Here is a 16276-nt window from a genome sequence, read left to right as displayed (position 1 = left end):
AAAGACAGACTGTAGCTAGGGGCCCTCTTGGTAAAGACAGACTGTAGCTAGGGGCCCTCCTGGTAAAGATGGACTGTTGCTAGGGGCCCTCCTGGTAAAGATGGACTGTTGCTGGGGTCTATCAAGGCCCCATCTTGGCAGACTTAATTGAGATAAGTTTGAGCAATGCATTGGAGCTGCAATGCACAGACAACAAAAGCCAAAGGCCCCTTGCAACCCCAAAGATCAAGTGCCATATACATAGGTGCATAGACTTTGTGCCCAGTTCATAATGACCATGTTTATACCTCTGCAAATGTTCCTAAACTAGCACACTTTACATAACTGACAAGTTTGCAATGTTTGTGTACCTATTGCCATACTATGCAACTGGATTGAGATAAAATAACTAAAAGAACTAAAAGGCTCCAACAACAGTTTGCAGTGTTGAGACATAGTGTCCTCAGATAAGCAGACCGTTTAACTCAGTGGTTAAGTCCTACGACCTCATGCTCTTGTTGGTGATTTCTTCCTTCACCCTGTTCTCATCCCAGGCTAGTGGAGAAAATATATATTTCCACAATTAAACGCTTCTGTTACCCTGTAACCAAAGTTTTATTAGTGATAAATAACAATAACCATTTTATTTTCCTTCATTTTATTTATTTATTTGTGTGTGCTACAGTGGGCCTAGATAGCTATAACGTTCACGTTATCTTCCTTCAAAATGCCAATGGTTTTATATTCAAAATGACCCTTTTAATAAACAGTTAATTTAATACTGTAAAAATGGGGCTGCAGGTTGAGATCTGGTGAACGTCATTTTTCATAAAAACTGACCCAGGATCCGAGAGCTCTAGTGGACGTCATCTTTTCAAAAAGACTGAACCAGGATCCGGGAGCTCTGGTGGACGTCATGTTTCATAAAGACTGACCCAGCTTCCCAGAGCTCTGATGGACGTCATGTTTCCTAAAGACTGACCCAGGATCTGAGGACCTCTGCTCTTCCGTGTTAGCTCGACCGCGCATGCGCGGTTCTTTGGTCTGTTGACAAATACCGGGGGAGGGACCACTGCGCCGTGAGTACATCTTTGTTCACTCTACTCTCTTTTCACAATAATTTCCTTATTTTGATTATATTCTATAAATCGATAACTATTTTAATGGATATATTTTGACTGGACCCCGAACCCAACCCATTGTAAAGCTAATCTAAAGAAAATAGCTTTGTTGAACATCTGCAGGAACCGCTGGGCCGAGTAGCATCGGATCCCGTAGCAATAGCCTTGCATCGACATGCTCCTGAATGCACCGGAGATGGTCCTCACATGAGGACCAACACTACCCATTTACCTCCGCCTTACCGGCTACAAGTTCATCCAAAGCCTCATCCTTTTTCTTTTCCAACTTAATGAACTTTCAGTCAGTCGCTCGAGTGAGTAAAGGTGGTCTCCTCTATTAAGACTGCAGACATGAAAAGGTACGTATATTAAATATTGATTACAGTATAACCCAAAACCATTCACAGTTAATCACTTGTTGGACTATAGAGTTGTAGGCACAATTGTAGTAATTTTGTTTGCTTGCAGCCAACAGAAAAGCCCTGACCCAGACGGCAGTGTTTCCGTCAACGACGAGGGTAAAACCAATGTACACAACATGTTGTTCACTTCCCTGCTGATGGGACGTGTTTGATGATCGGACTGTGTGTGATGCTTTTGGGTCTGTGTGTGATGCTGGGACTGTCTGATGCTAATGGTACAGTATGATGCTAATGGGACAATGTGTGTGGCTGGGACTGTGTGTGATGCTTATGGGACTGCGTGTGATGCTGATGGACTGTGTGTGGTGCTGGGATTGTTTGTGATGCTAATGGTAAAGTGTGTGATGATGGGACTGTATGTGATGCTAATGTGACTGTGTGATGCTAATGAGACAGTTTGTGATGATGGACAGTGTGCGATGATGGTCAGTGTGTGATGATTGGACTGTGTGTGATGCTGATGGACTGTGTGACGCTCATTCGTCTTTGTGTGATGCTGAGTAGACTCTGTGTGATGCTGATTGGCTGTGTGTGATGGTGGACGGTATGTGATGCTGATTGGCTGTGTGTGATGCTGATGGATTATTGATGCTCCGCTCTGTGGGTCAGGGTCAGCAGCCACCGCAGAGGACCACACGGCCATCGCCACTATTCAATCTGCGACCACGTTCTCCGATCAGCCAATCAAGTATCTATTCAAGACGGAGGGGGCAGGAGGACAGGTAATTAGAATGGTTCTCCTTTATGTTAAAGAAAGAAAATAATTTAGCATGCCACATTAAATGATTTGAGGGAAGATTAAATACAATAAAAAATACTTTGATACAGCACACCATAATAATGATCGAAAGGCATCAAACTTTTGACATGACTAAATTATCAAGTGTTCTTGCATATGTGAATCGCTTGCCATCTATCGGTTCCTCCGGCACCACTGGAGTCGACCATGCAAGGGTCCTTCTGGTGGACATTTCCTACAAACCCCCTCTTTTACTGAAACCATATATTTACAGATTCCAGATACTCCCGTAATCATTTAAATGGTATTCTTGACTGATTTCAGGCAGCCTGCGGGGTATAAGTGCGCCGGGGGTGTTAGACTATTCTGATATAGCGCCTTGGGCACACCACTACGTATGAAGACCAGTGCTTTGTCATGGCAATAGGCTGACCTCCTGTCTGGGCCAAACACACGGTTTGATCTGGTCGAAAGGATAACAGGCCTCAGCTGAGAACAGCCGGCCAGCTTCCAGGTTACTAGGACGACCCTGTCTGGTATACCATCAGTCTAACTGTTGTTGTTGTCGTCGTGGATTCCTAGGTGACCTACCGAGTGATCCAAGTGTCAGATGGCCAGCTGGAGGCTCAAGCGGACGGGGGGGCTGCTGTCAACCTGGTCACTGGCTTTCCTGCGGCCACGCCGTCCGTCACACAGGTAGGACGGAGGGAACCCAGGGGTTTACCATCGCTCAAATGCAATGACCTACATTTATACAGTGAGCAGACGCTGCATTTGAGTGTCTCTCTATTTTTGCTTAAATTCCAAGACATACGTTTATAAGTTTGTATGTTTGTGAGTCACTGACTTACAAACATGTCCGGATGGAAATGCAATTGCACTGGTCTTCTGCGATTAATAATGAAGTGATGTCTCTTAGTGTTTGCAGACAATATATCATGGTAAGCTAGCTAGTGCCCTCCCGGGGCCTAATAATATATTTATAAATTAACATTCACTTTCATAATTGTTTGCAGCTGCGTTTAGTTCATACTTTCCCAAACGTTGAACAGACACCACCAAGTAAAGGCCGCCCACGTGGGCCTGTACACAGCGGCATGCACACCAAGTGGTCCGCAGAGAGGGCGGACGGTCTTCATTGTTGCTCAGGACAGTGGATCAATAGATCTTTACTGGACAATAGCAACATATTTGGATAGACTGTATACAGCCGATAGACAATCTATTCTGAATATAGATAGACAATATAGAAGTCATTAGCTGTAATATGTGAATGTTAATAAAACAATAATGTCAAATTATTTGGCAAGCACTAGGATGGAGAGGTGACCATGTTGTAATCAGCTGAACATGTCTGTATGGTTTAATAAATAAGTCTCTTTCTTTTCAGGCTGTGTTCTCTCAATCTGAAGGGGTTGAAGGAGACGGTACAGAGACACAGTACACTTACTATCCTGCCACCATTGCTGATGCCACAACGGGCACCATGGTTACCACTGTACAATCGTCGGACACGTTGCTGGGTCAGACCACACCTGCAGGTGATTAAAGGGGTGGTCGTTAACAGCAGCAGCTGGGTGTACGTTCCAGCTAGAGAGCCTTGTTTCACTCAGCCGTTTGTCATCTAACGCACGGTCGATACGGAATAGGTATTCCTTCAGTCGTGTATCTTCCACACATGTCCTCCTGTGCACTGTTCACAGGACAGCTGTACGTGATGATGTCACCCCAGGAGGTTTTGACTGGAGCCAATCAGAGGACGCTAGCACCACGCACACAGCCGTACATTGCGTAAAAATTACCCTTTAACAAAATTCAAATAAGCCTATATATAGGTGGACCTTTGAATGTGAGAGACGTTGATGAGCTGATATCTGTCGTTCTGCAGAAAACAGGAGGCTCCCCGGGCGTCCAGGGATGAAAAAAGACGCGCACAGCACAATGAAGGTGAGGCTCTGCTCCTCCAGACTTGAGCCTCCACAGTTCTGGCTAGGTACATATTCAGGTAGATGGTGGCCATGATAACTCCTTTTTGTGGTCTTCCTTACAGTTGAGCGCAGGCGAAGAGACAAAATTAATAACTGGATCGTGCAGCTGTCAAAGACCATCCCAGACTGCACTGTGGACTACACCAAGACGGGCCAGGTGAGCGTAAGTTATCACCAATATTTCACTCTGCATGTTGGGCTAAACATCCAGCGACCCACAATCACAAGCATGTGGTGGGGCACTAGCCAACGTTTACACTTTCTTCTTTTGGAACTCAAAATCATGGTTGCCTAAATAAGGAGATATCTCGTACTGTGTTGCAGAGTAAAGGGGGAATATTGTCCAAAGCCTGTGATTACATCAAGGAGCTAGGACAGAGCAATGACAAGCTCAGAGAAGACATAAGCACTCTGGACCGGCTCAAGATGGACAACCAGCTCCTACGGCAGGAGGTACAGGCCAGCTATGTCACGCTTTGAGAGATGGTAAACCCTAGTAAAGTAGTAATGTTCATGCTCTGCATTGTTGCTTGTTTTCAGGTGGAGGACTGGAAGGCCAAGAACCAGAACCTGAGGAACCTTCTGAGGCAGCACGGCATTGTGGGAGCATCCAACACTGACCCCCAGTGAAGCTGTCGGGCCAACAGCTGTGGTGGCATATTGGACTGTTTGGGCCAAATCAATATTAAAATGCGTTTATTTACCTTGACAGACCAAGTGTGCATGAAAGGGTAAGGAACGAAAACTAGGATAGTTTTTAAATACGGAAATGCACCCCCAATTACATTTTTATGCATTAAATATGAAATCAAAGGATCTACTACACATTATAAACACTTTAAAATGGATAATAAATGTTTATCTTGTAGCCTTTTAAATGCCTACCACAACAGATATGCTACGATGGTTTTGTCAACATTTAATAAGCTCTTATATGAACAATTTTCATGTACAAAAAATGTCTTTGTTGTATCTCAATTCTCCAGAAGGTTTTATTCTCTGTGGGTTAATTCCTTTTTTCTATTATTTTCAGTTTGACACTGATAAATTATGTCATCCAAGTAAGAGTTACCTGGCTTCTTTTGTATCACCAAGCCCAGCTGGAGACTAGATTAATTGCATTGCAACAATGTAACTAACTGAATGAAATGGTGTTTGTAAGCATTGCATTGTAGGACGCCTATGTATGTCTTTATACAAATAAAAATGAATAACATACAGTTTTGTGTAAACTACGACATCTCATTGGAAACCGTTTCATATTAACACATTGAAATTGTATGTCAGTTTAGCAGTTTTTGCCCTGCTATGTCTATATTGTGAATGTACCATTGGGATCAAGAGAATGAATAATTTGCTATCAAGGGATTCTTATTCCAATTGGTTCTCATTCTCAAATGTGATGCACACAGTAATAACTTGAGAATTCATGAAAATACTGAACAGAAACACAGGTATACATGGAAAGATTTTCCCATGCACCGACACTTAATTTCGTAAATATTTATTATAGAATTGTAGCTTTGTATTGGACACTCATGGAGATAAATTAATCTCAATTTATTCCTGAATTCAATAATCTCTAACCTAACAACTAAACTAAACCATCTCTAACCTGCTAATATCCAAACTTTACTAACCACCTTTTTCGAGGCGTAAATTGTAACTTCATCCTAGGAAAAATCCTCTCCCCTTCGAAGGCTTCTAAAGTTTTAAAGGCAAAACCGTCCTAGTGTCGTAGGAGTGGGCAGAGCCATTTATGGCGCGTTTCCACTGCAGGGTGCGGTACGGTTCGGTTCGCAAAGGTGCGGTACGGATTGTGTTTCCACCGCCAAAAGTGGGCGTGACCCGGACTGAGCGGTACTCGTTTTGCCCTCGTCTTCAGTACTCCTGAAAGGGTGCCGGAAAATTGATTGGTCAACAGAATCGTCACTTCCGGGCGACGTAGGGATAAAAGCAGACAAACAGTAGCCTCGAGGTATTATTCTTTACAATGAACATGTCGCGTAAAACGCTTGCTCGGGCAAATAAGGAGGTGGAGACGTTCCTCTGCATTCTTGGGGAGGAAGACGTGCAGAGCGAGCTTGATGGAGGCTACATTGAGCAGGCTACACTGTTCGATCGCCGCGGCAGCTACGTAAACATTGTGACATCATAGCAGCGCGACACAGTGTAGCCTGCTCAATAAAAACAATGGAAAAGTTGAACGCGACACATTAAACCAAGAGCTACCTCTGCACGTCTTCCTCCCCAAGAATGCAGAGGAACGTCTCCACCTCCTTGTTCGCCCAAGCAAGCGTTTTACGCGACACATTGTAAAGAATAATACCTCGAGGCTACTGTTTGTTTGTTTTTATCCCCACGTCGCCCGGAAGTGACGATTCTGTCGACCAATCAACGGAGGGGGTGTGTAGCTCGAATTTTCCGGCACCCTTTCAGGTGTCAGCGTTCAGTACCACAACGGCGGAGTACTGAAGACGAGGGCAAAACGAGTATGGCTCAGTCCGGGTCACGCCCACTTTTGGCGGTGGAAACGCAATCCGTACCGCACCTTTGCGAACCGAACCGTACCGCACCCTGCAGTGGAAACGCGGCATTAGTCCCGCCTCCGCGGATCCGGTTCCCTCGATCAAAAATCGAGATAACATGGTGTTTTTGAATGATCGTACATAACAAACTCTGTAGGTGGCGTAGCTGCGTCACGTTAAAAGTGTGTAGTTCAAAACGTCAAGCAGCTTTTACTACGTCGCCACCTACAGAGAGACGCGACATCTCCGTCCGCTCCAATGGACTATTGAGAGTCGCGACTGCTCAGTCCACTCAAATGGACCATTGAAAGAGAGTCGCGACTTCTCAGGACGCTCCATTAGGTTTGTTATAATGCAAACGTGCATGCTGCAGAAAATGTGCAACAGCGCCCCCTGGGGTCAGACTTTTGGGTGGGTCGCAGAATTCGGTGCAACACCGGTACTCCCCCTTTAAGACGATGCCAACCAGCTTTCTTCACATCCGGTACTTCCCCTTTAAGACCTGAAGGATCTTACCTCCGTCAACAGAACCTCAACTGAGCTTCATCTCGATCTGACAGACAAGCAAGCTTCGCCGATGATTTGTATACTTCTAGTGGCTGGGCATGGCACCCTTTTAGAGACACAAATAAAGGTAAATGAATGTAGAAGTGACTTCAGCTATTGCAAAATGCGAATAATGTGAATGGGTATAAAGTACAAAGTATGTTTGTGCACTGAAGATTAGCTATATGGCAGTTAGACCATCTGGTATCCCAATATACCATTCAAACTTAACGTTCAGTGCATAACGGAGGTTTACATACAAGTGAAGAGCCTGGCACAAAGGCTCAGCCAATACAACTTTATAGACTGACTTTAGACAATAATGTGAAAGTGTACGAAATGCACCCCCTTATATACAACGATGGCATCCATGCAATGTATTAACAAATAGGTTATTTGTGATAGTTATAGATATTAGAAAGTGATCAAATTTCAATGGATTTCGACGAAGAGCCTTTGCAATGTAATGCCCTTGTTATGACATCCCAGTTAATCATTAACCTGCCTGCCCGGATCAGTATGACGCCACGGGGCTGTATGGGCACCTGGCCGGGGTCCCAAAGGCCCTGCTCCCTGGGATAGGAGGAAAGAAGGTCTTGGACTTTTGGTGGGAGACCGTCAACACGTGAGTTAAACTATCAGTTAGCCACAGAACACATGCACCATCTCTGGAACCTTCGGGAAGAGCTCTGAGACAACTGATCTGTCCTCCATTCTTCTAGACGGCAACTGTTCACTGAAGTCTATCTGGTCACCAATGCGGACAAGTGAGTGCAAATAATTAGTTTGGTTCCCTTGTATCACTGCTGCACTGATCCTTACCTGAGAGGCTGGTGTTTGTATGATGAAGGTATAAGCACTTTGAGCGCTGGGCCACAGCCAACGACTTCCCAGTGGAGAACGTGATCAACGACGGCAGCACGACGCTGGACGACCGGCTGGGCGCCGTGGCTGACCTGCAGCTCGCCATACGCAGTCGCAGGCTGCAGGACGACATCATGGTGGTACGGAGGCGGCCTCTCTCTCTCTCTTTTTCACCATCCCTCATTCTGCAGGCACATTTTTCATCTGAACAAGTTCTATATTCCACGAATGCAGACCTTAAATGGTCTGATTATATAATATTTATTATTAGGATTGCCACTGGGTTCATTAAGCGTTTCATAACAACACAATATATGATCCCTCGATGAAGTTGTGTTTTCTGTGCGCAGATTGCTGGAGACATGCTCTGTGCAGATCAGAACTTTGATATTGCTCAAGTTATCCGCTTCTTCAGGTCCAAGGTAGACTTTACACATTTATTGTACTTACTGCAAAACAGAGATTAGGGTGATTTTGATAAACAAATTATAATTTGTGTGTGTTTGGGTGTGGGTGTTTGTAGCCTGGAGAGCTGGCCATATACTATGAGTTGGAGGAGGGAGAGAAGGCCAGCTCAAGGGGCATCGTGGAGGTGTGCCCGGACACTCACAGGTGAGCACCGTACCCATAACTCAGACGGGGGTCTGCTTGGACACCCCCAACTCGATGTCCCAAAGCACTCCTTCAATGATGTACTTTCTGTTTCTGATGGGAGCATGTGACGGAATTAAAAACCATTCATATTTCAATTAAAGTTTTTTTTTGTCTTGTACACGTATCTCTATTATTTTAATTGTGAAAGCTGTGTTTCCCACCAAGAAGCACATTGGGAAGTGGCCCTCATGAAAGTGGAATGATGGTTATTGTGTGTCTGTAAGGATAAACCGGTTCCTGGAGAAGCCAGAAGAAGAGCTCACGGACTCCGAACTAGCCAGCGTGGTCTTCTACTGCCTCCAGGGGAGCTCTTTGTGCTACCTCTCTGAGTTCCTCAGTCTGAACCCACAAGCCCAAGACCGGAGCTTTGGACATTTCTGGGTTTGTATGATCACCTATTCTGTTTTTTATCTTTTGGTGCAAAAGTTTACAGTTTGTTTCCCACATTTCAGGACTGTTTGTATTTCATTACTTTGTATTGATAACCTGGTAGAACAGCTTATTTTAGATTGATAATCATACCTCGTTGGCTGCTATACTTCATAGGAAAGCCAATTTCAGATGGGTGTTTACTGACTTGATGCGTGCCTCTGCAGGAGTGGCTTATCAACGAGAAGCAGCTCCCTGTTTTTGGGATGAAGCTCCCCACTGGCTTCCAGCTCATTGGACAAGTGGTCAGTCCCTTCCCATTTATTTATTATTATTATACATCAGAAGAACTTGTTGATATTGTTCAAATATGTTCCATTCTGGATGTATCCATGTTTCCTCATGTCTTTTTATTCTATGGTCTGTCCTCCTGGTGTCTTAGGGACTCTCAGACTATACCAAGTGGCTCACACATTACTCAGCCAAGCAAGTGGACCAGCCGGCTAGACCCATCATACGCAGATCATATGCAAGGTAAAAATATATTAGTGTCTTGATGGGCCCCCGATGGTGTCTGGGGATAGAGCAAAGAACAAGTATTTGATGTATGAATTAAGATATAGATTTGAAACAAGAGTCAGTCAATCAAAAATCATATTGTAGAAAGAGAACATCTTCTTTTTATTAGTTGTTGATAAGGTATGGATTATTTTCTGTTCTTCTGGACAGGGTGGGCCTTATGGGCAACCCCTCTGATGGTTTCAATGGGAAAACAATTGCCATGAGCATCTCCAACTTCTGGGCTGAGGTTACTCTGGTGGAGAGCGAGACTCTGGTATACAACGCACGCACGCACGCACGCACGCACGCACACAAGCACAAACATGCGCACACGTGCACAAACATGCGCACACGTGCACAAACAGACAGACAGAGACACGCACACACACACACACACATTTTAATAACACATTACAGTTTTTCTCAGTCGCTTTGGTACATTTCTCAGATCAGAATTGAAATTCTCAAAACTACCTGTTCAATCTTCACATCATTGTGTCGTTTGTGCACATCAAAAAAGCAGTTTCTGATTTCATTGAACAAGTTGCAAATGCTTTGGTACATTCATGCAAATGATTATGTACAATTCTCTGCTCTTTCCTACATTATCAATTGCTTATGTCATGTTGATCAAAATGTATTGTAATGGGTCTTTACATGCATAAGTCTTTACATGCAAAATGGATGAACAAGTTGTCATAATATGTCAAGCATATTTCTGTACATTTCCATTGACTTTTTTTCTAAATCTGACAGGTGAATCTTGACTTTCTCTAAAGAAGGGAAATGTGTGAATTGTTAGATCAACCAACGATCAACCAGTTTACTGGAATAGCTCAAAGGTGCATCTCCTGAACCGTGAACTGGCAAGTTTATATATAGCTGGAGCACAACACAATGTTACATTGTCTGAGAATTTGTGGCCCAACAGACAGGAACGTCAGGAGGTGTAGGATGACTGCACTGTAATTCCTTCAGCAATGCATGTACAGTTTACCCTAAGGAGATTTTCCTATGTTCACATTTCTAGCAATGACATGGTCTGTCAACAAATTACAGTACAAACAGTCAAAGCGTAAATGTGAATCTTGTCCAGTCTCTTGCAATCAATCTCCCACATACTTACAATTTACAATAATTGTCCTCAAAACTTTAGCCATGGTTTACATCAGAACATCCCTCCAGAGTACACTGTTATATTGACAACATGACTAAGCAATTTGACTGTCTTATCCGTACACAATGACAAAAGGACTTGTCATTTTGATGGCACTGACATGTTCATTGACACAGATATTTACTTTTGAGAAACAAACTAAGGATTTTGAGCAAGAGACTTGCTTTTGCATGAAATCCATGGTGTTTTGCTATTTGTAAGATTTTTTTTGAGAAATGCACTTACTGTTTTGCAAATTTCCATTCTGATCTGAGAAATGTACCAAAGCGACTGAGAAAAACTGTAATACAAAAATAATAACTTGGTAGCAGTTCACAAGTTAGAAGCACTGAAGGTTACTTAAAAATAAACACGTATCACAGGTACACAAAGCAGGGCCTCTTACATATAGAGCGACTACCAATGATTAATTCAACTGGGTAGTAGTTAGCTACCTGCTCTGCTCGACTTTGACCTACCCATCTTCCAGAGGGTCATCACTGCCAGCTTTTGAACATGGTCCTGACTATCAAAAATAAAACCAGTAGCCGGCACCTAGAACCACAGGCAGGCAGACAGACAGACAGTCAGACAGTCAGACAGTCAGACTGACAGTCAGACTGACTGACTGACTGACTGACTGACTGACTGACTGACTGACTGACAGACATTATTCCGAAGGCGCTGGCTAATGGTAGGTCTGTTTTGTAGGTTCTGCTCCCTCATCCTCTTAATGACCCGACAGAGTTTGGAAGCCTGCAAGATCTGTTCTGCATCAGCAGAAAGGAAGGGTTTGTACTAAACACTGTACAGGATGCCACATTGTTCACACAAGTTACAATGTCCTCATCTAAATCTTAGATAATACACTTTATCTGCACACCAAACGGGAGGAGAAAAGTAAGACTAGATACAAATATTACATTATGTGTGTTTCTTGCTTTTCTTCTGGTGTGCGTCCTAAACACCCCACCGATGGTGTTGGTCCGGCAGCAGGTCCCACTAACCTGCACACGCTTCATCTCCTAGATACCTAGGTGGGCTGCGTCTGCTGCAGGCCACCTGCAAGAAGTTTTATCAGTTCTGCTCCAACGATGGGTGAGGAACGGCCTTCCACATCCAACGTTCAGCCATAAGAAATGTTTGGACCATGCTACTTAATTATCCAATTTTAAACCCTCTGTTCAATAATTAATGATTGTGTTCCCATCATTAACATTTGTTCTTTGGTTCCCTGGTAGTATTGCTTTGACAAAGCAGAACTTCACACTGAAATATGACACAAACATTCCTCGACAAGTGGTGAGGACCTATTATTCTTTTCATTTCAACTAATGGTTTACTAGTACAGCATTGTATTCATCAGATGTCAAGGTTTACATCTCTGTTACTCTTTCTCTTATCCCAAAGGGCCTCGCCGGCAGTAGGTAAGACGCTACGTTGGTCAAACCATGGAAGATCTAGAGATTGGATTGGTCAATGTCTCAAATGTCATTTTTTGTTTTGTTTCATTACTGTGCAGTGCAATCGTCTCAGCAACCCTGAAGTGTCTTATGAAATTCTACAACATCACAGAGGGTGTAAGAAAAACTTTAAATGGCAACCAAGCCTTCTGTTTTCGACTGACTAACTTTGCTCTAAATACATGGAAGAGAGAGCCTTTGGAAACCTTGCCTTCTTCTTCTGATCTGGACCTGCAGGACCTCCCCAAGCCCGTCAGAGCCAACTTCATCCTCAACGTGGAGACAGACGAGCTCTCCATCACGGCCGGCCTCCAGGACCGCGTGGTGCAGGTCTGTACCACGTAGGACTGTCCTCATGCCCCCAGTCTGACCAATCAGACCTCAGATTAATATCTACGGTCTGACCAATGAGACTCCAGATAAATATCTAAAATCTGACCAATCAGTCTCCAGATAAATATCTAAAATCTGACCAATCAGTCTCCAGATTAATATCTAAAGTCTGACCAATCAGACCTCAGATTAATATCTACGGTCTGACCAATGAGACTCCAGATAAATATCTAAAATCTGACCAATCAGTCTCCAGATAAATATCTAAAATCTGACCAATCAGTCTCCAGATTAATATCTAAAGTCTGACCAATCAGACCTCAGATTAATATCTATGGTCTGACCAATGAGACTCCAGATTAATATCTAAAATCGGACCAATCAGACTCCAGATTAATATCTAAAGTCTGACCAATCAGACTCCAGATTAATATCTAGGGTCTGACCAATCAGACTCCAGATTTGTATCTAAGGTCGGACCAATCATACTCCCGATTAATGTCTAAGGTCTGACCAATTAGACTCCAGATTAATATCTAAGGTCGGACCAATCAGATTTCAGATTAATATCTAAAGTCGGATTTGAGACGAGCTCAGATCTTTGTCAACGGGGTGTTCCACTTTCTTTCGATTCATATTTTTCGACCAATCATGGAACTGAAGATGGGATCTTTAAATTCGTAGGTATTAGTGAACAAAAACTTGGCCAGCACTAGTTGACCATTAGAAAGACAGTGAATAAAAACAGTGTTGCACACCCTGGTTTAGAGCAAGAATAACTGGGCAGCTGTAGGACAGGGTAACATAGGAATCAGAGCACACTCACGTTGAGTCTCACCCATCCGGCACACGTCCTCCTAGGTGTATGAAGGCTTGGTCTACATGGACTTCAGCAAGCAACTCATGGAGGAACGAGGCTATGGTATGTATGGACTGTCTGGCTTCATCCCGCCTGAAACATTCTTCTCAAGTGCACAGGCCAATGTGTGTGTGTGTGTGTGTGTGTGTGTGTGTGTGTGTGTGTGTGTGTGTGTGTGTGTGTGTGTGTGTGTGTGTGTGTGTGTGTGTGTGTGTGTGTGTGTGTGTGTGTGTGTGTGTGTGTGTGTGCAGGAGAATACATCCCCATGGACATGAGCGATCTTCCCACGTTCTGGCTGGCCTACCTGAGCGACCCCAGTGACTCGGGACGCATCCACAGCAACGTGCGGCAGCGCTGGCTCAGCGGTAGGAGCCCCTCCCCCCCTCCATCATGTGTCCCCTCATGGGAAAGCAGGTCTTTATCTACTAGGACTGCTTTTAGCCTCATATCATGGGACAGCATGTCGTTACTACTTGAAACAAGGAAACGGTGAATTTAGATTTGCCAGGATGATCATTTTGCCCCAACCGTACAGGTTGGGTCTTGTGACCGTAGTTTAAAAAAACCCATTTGTTTTGGATGCAGGGGAGCCTCTGGTGGTGGAGGCCATGAGGTCTTTCGCTCAGCTCACCGATGAAGCCAGGTTTGTTCCAAATTGTTTGTCAGTTCCCTCTTTATAGTACCGTGTTGAATGCTCCTAGCCATCGTATCATCATCCCCTTGACCTCATAGTAGAGGCCAACTCTCCCCCCTACTCTCCCCACAGGGCCGCTCTGGAGGGGAAGGACTGGCCCCTGTTGGCTCAGCTGATGGACCGCAACTTTGAGCTCCGCAGGTGAACTCTTCCTCCAAGTGGCTGATGACTGCTTTACCATGGCCCTGTTTACATAAGTGTATAATATGGATTCTACAACCATTTTATCAAGTTTTATTTCTGCCTATGTCGCCGTAATGCCACATGGCCCAGGCTTTAACATAAGTGGTCCAAATAACCCCAAGCAGCGCCCAGTCGGAGAGCATTTAGAGACGTGAGATATGACACCCCCCTTGCATTATATCGATTAGCGACCAGGAGCCATAGTAGCTACGCACGTTACTTGACCACTTGTCTAGACGAGAACCTATCCCTTGTAAAATTGACATTGAGTGTAAGGTACATCACCACCGGAGTAGGCCCTCACCACGGTCGTCTACATCTCTGGTCAACCGTTCCCGCCCAGTTAGAATGGAGCACCATCTCTCTTTGCAATCTCACAACCGTTTTTCAAATCGCACTTTAAAGTGAGACTCAAAACATAAGTGTAAACAGGGCCTGAACTGGTTCTGCTGGTGGATCATACCAATATAATGGCCCACTTCTCCACGCAGGTCTGTCTATACCGATGAGTGTCTGGGTCCAGGAAACCTGAGGATGGTGCAGCTAGCCAAACAGGTACAGCTTCCCCTTTTCGAGATTCCTCGAGAAATGTTTCAATTAATTTACATCGAAGTGCAATCTGAATTAGTTACTGCCAATGATTGTATTTACCGCTATTAGTTTGAGCACTGTGTGTTTAGAAATAAAGTGTGCCTATGAAACAATATAAAGGCATCCAACCACGACATCATGGGATAACACGTTTCTACTCTCCATCTACCATCTATGCTATCCTAACCATCTCAGTACAACCTCTACGATGTACATTAGAATACAATACCAAATGTGATGATACTGAGGAGGATGTTATCAGGGTGCATTCCCATAGTAACGTACTGGTATCTGCCGTCACCCAGTTTGGCGCTGCGGCCAAGCTGCCGGGCAGCGGCGGAGCAGTGCTGGGCCTGAGTGTGGACCAGCAGAGAATGGTAAGACTCACTGAACCAGCTCATTCTCTACAACAGGGAAGGGACCTCCACAGCCTGATACTCTAGAAGAGGTTCATCGTCTAGAGTGAACATCATTTTCTTCATGTAACACTTTGAGGGGAGATATTCATTCATTACAATTTAGGCATGGTCATCTCGTCTGGAAGAAAGGCCCTTTTGGGGTATTTCAATTAGTTCTCTGATAGCAGAGTAGGATATTGATAATAAATTGTACACTACCTAGAAAAGACCTTAGCTTTGGCACTTTGTCCAGTACAAATGTAGCTTTGAAGTACATCACAAATTTCTATTTCAAATGAAATGTATTTTGGTCATCTATATTCATCCTGGTTGGGGTACGCAGTCTGTGAAAGGATATTCTGGCTCTAGATAAGAACAGATATTCTCTGTCCATTTCAGCTCTTCAATATGTCACATAGCTAGTAGTACAAAAGTTTGCCCTATTCGGGTACAAAGACAACCAGGTGTATTTTTTTTATTCAGGTGTCACAGCCATTCATAAAATTGTACTTCAGTCCAGTCATTAACGGCCTGTTGCTTTTCCATGCTTTTTCCACTAGGTGGAGATGAGGCAAGCTTTTCAGGAGGCAGGGTTCGTATTCTGTGTCATAGTGCCACACAATCCATCTGTCAGCCACCATGACCTCCCCCGTGTCCCGTGACAGGACAGACTTCACAACACATAACTTATTTATTTTAATTGTTTATCTTCACAAATGTCTTATCATAGCCTACAACTATTGCATTTTAGCAAATGTTATTTGTAATTTCACCACATAATTGTATCCCATTTGTAAAGAAATTAAAGGGACTTCTAATGAGTGTTGT

At 44.0% G+C, this 16276-nt stretch overlaps 2 protein-coding genes across 5 annotated transcripts; both read left to right on the top strand.

Annotated features, from left to right (window-relative positions):
• The first annotated feature begins 937 nt into the window (after positions 1-937).
• On the top strand, positions 938-5499 carry usf1 (upstream transcription factor 1). 4 transcript variants are annotated; one of them, XM_056612024.1, is made up of 11 exons: positions 938-1058; positions 1403-1459; positions 1569-1618; positions 2132-2244; positions 2844-2957; positions 3652-3802; positions 3965-4052; positions 4150-4208; positions 4312-4412; positions 4574-4702; positions 4790-5498. In XM_056612024.1, the coding sequence occupies exons 2-11, from the start codon at positions 1452-1454 to the stop codon at positions 4877-4879; spliced, it is 903 nt and encodes a 300-aa protein (XP_056467999.1). In that variant the 5' UTR covers positions 938-1058; positions 1403-1451; the 3' UTR covers positions 4880-5498. The 4 variants fall into 4 exon arrangements, with proteins under 4 accessions (XP_056467999.1, XP_056468002.1, XP_056468000.1 ...); XM_056612027.1 differs by having other exon boundaries at positions 961-1058; positions 2141-2244; positions 4790-5499; XM_056612025.1 differs by having other exon boundaries at positions 962-1058; positions 4312-4406.
• Positions 5500-7254: 1755 nt separating this feature from the next.
• On the top strand, positions 7255-16269 carry gkup (glucuronokinase with putative uridyl pyrophosphorylase). Its single transcript, XM_056612018.1, has 23 exons — positions 7255-7411; positions 7842-7948; positions 8046-8090; positions 8174-8327; positions 8538-8609; positions 8711-8799; positions 9066-9222; positions 9438-9515; positions 9653-9744; positions 9940-10045; positions 11639-11718; positions 11957-12025; positions 12169-12229; positions 12338-12354; positions 12450-12507; positions 12628-12720; positions 13585-13645; positions 13834-13947; positions 14168-14225; positions 14349-14417; positions 14951-15014; positions 15356-15427; positions 16009-16269. The coding sequence occupies exons 1-23, from the start codon at positions 7355-7357 to the stop codon at positions 16108-16110; spliced, it is 1875 nt and encodes a 624-aa protein (XP_056467993.1). The 5' UTR covers positions 7255-7354; the 3' UTR covers positions 16111-16269.
• Positions 16270-16276: the final 7 nt, after the last annotated feature.

This window comes from Gadus chalcogrammus, chromosome 16, assembly GCF_026213295.1.
Source record: "Gadus chalcogrammus isolate NIFS_2021 chromosome 16, NIFS_Gcha_1.0, whole genome shotgun sequence".
Taxonomy (NCBI): domain Eukaryota; kingdom Metazoa; phylum Chordata; class Actinopteri; order Gadiformes; family Gadidae; genus Gadus; species Gadus chalcogrammus.
Note: the sequence above shows the minus strand (reverse complement) of the source record. Positions and strands in the feature narration are given on the sequence as shown.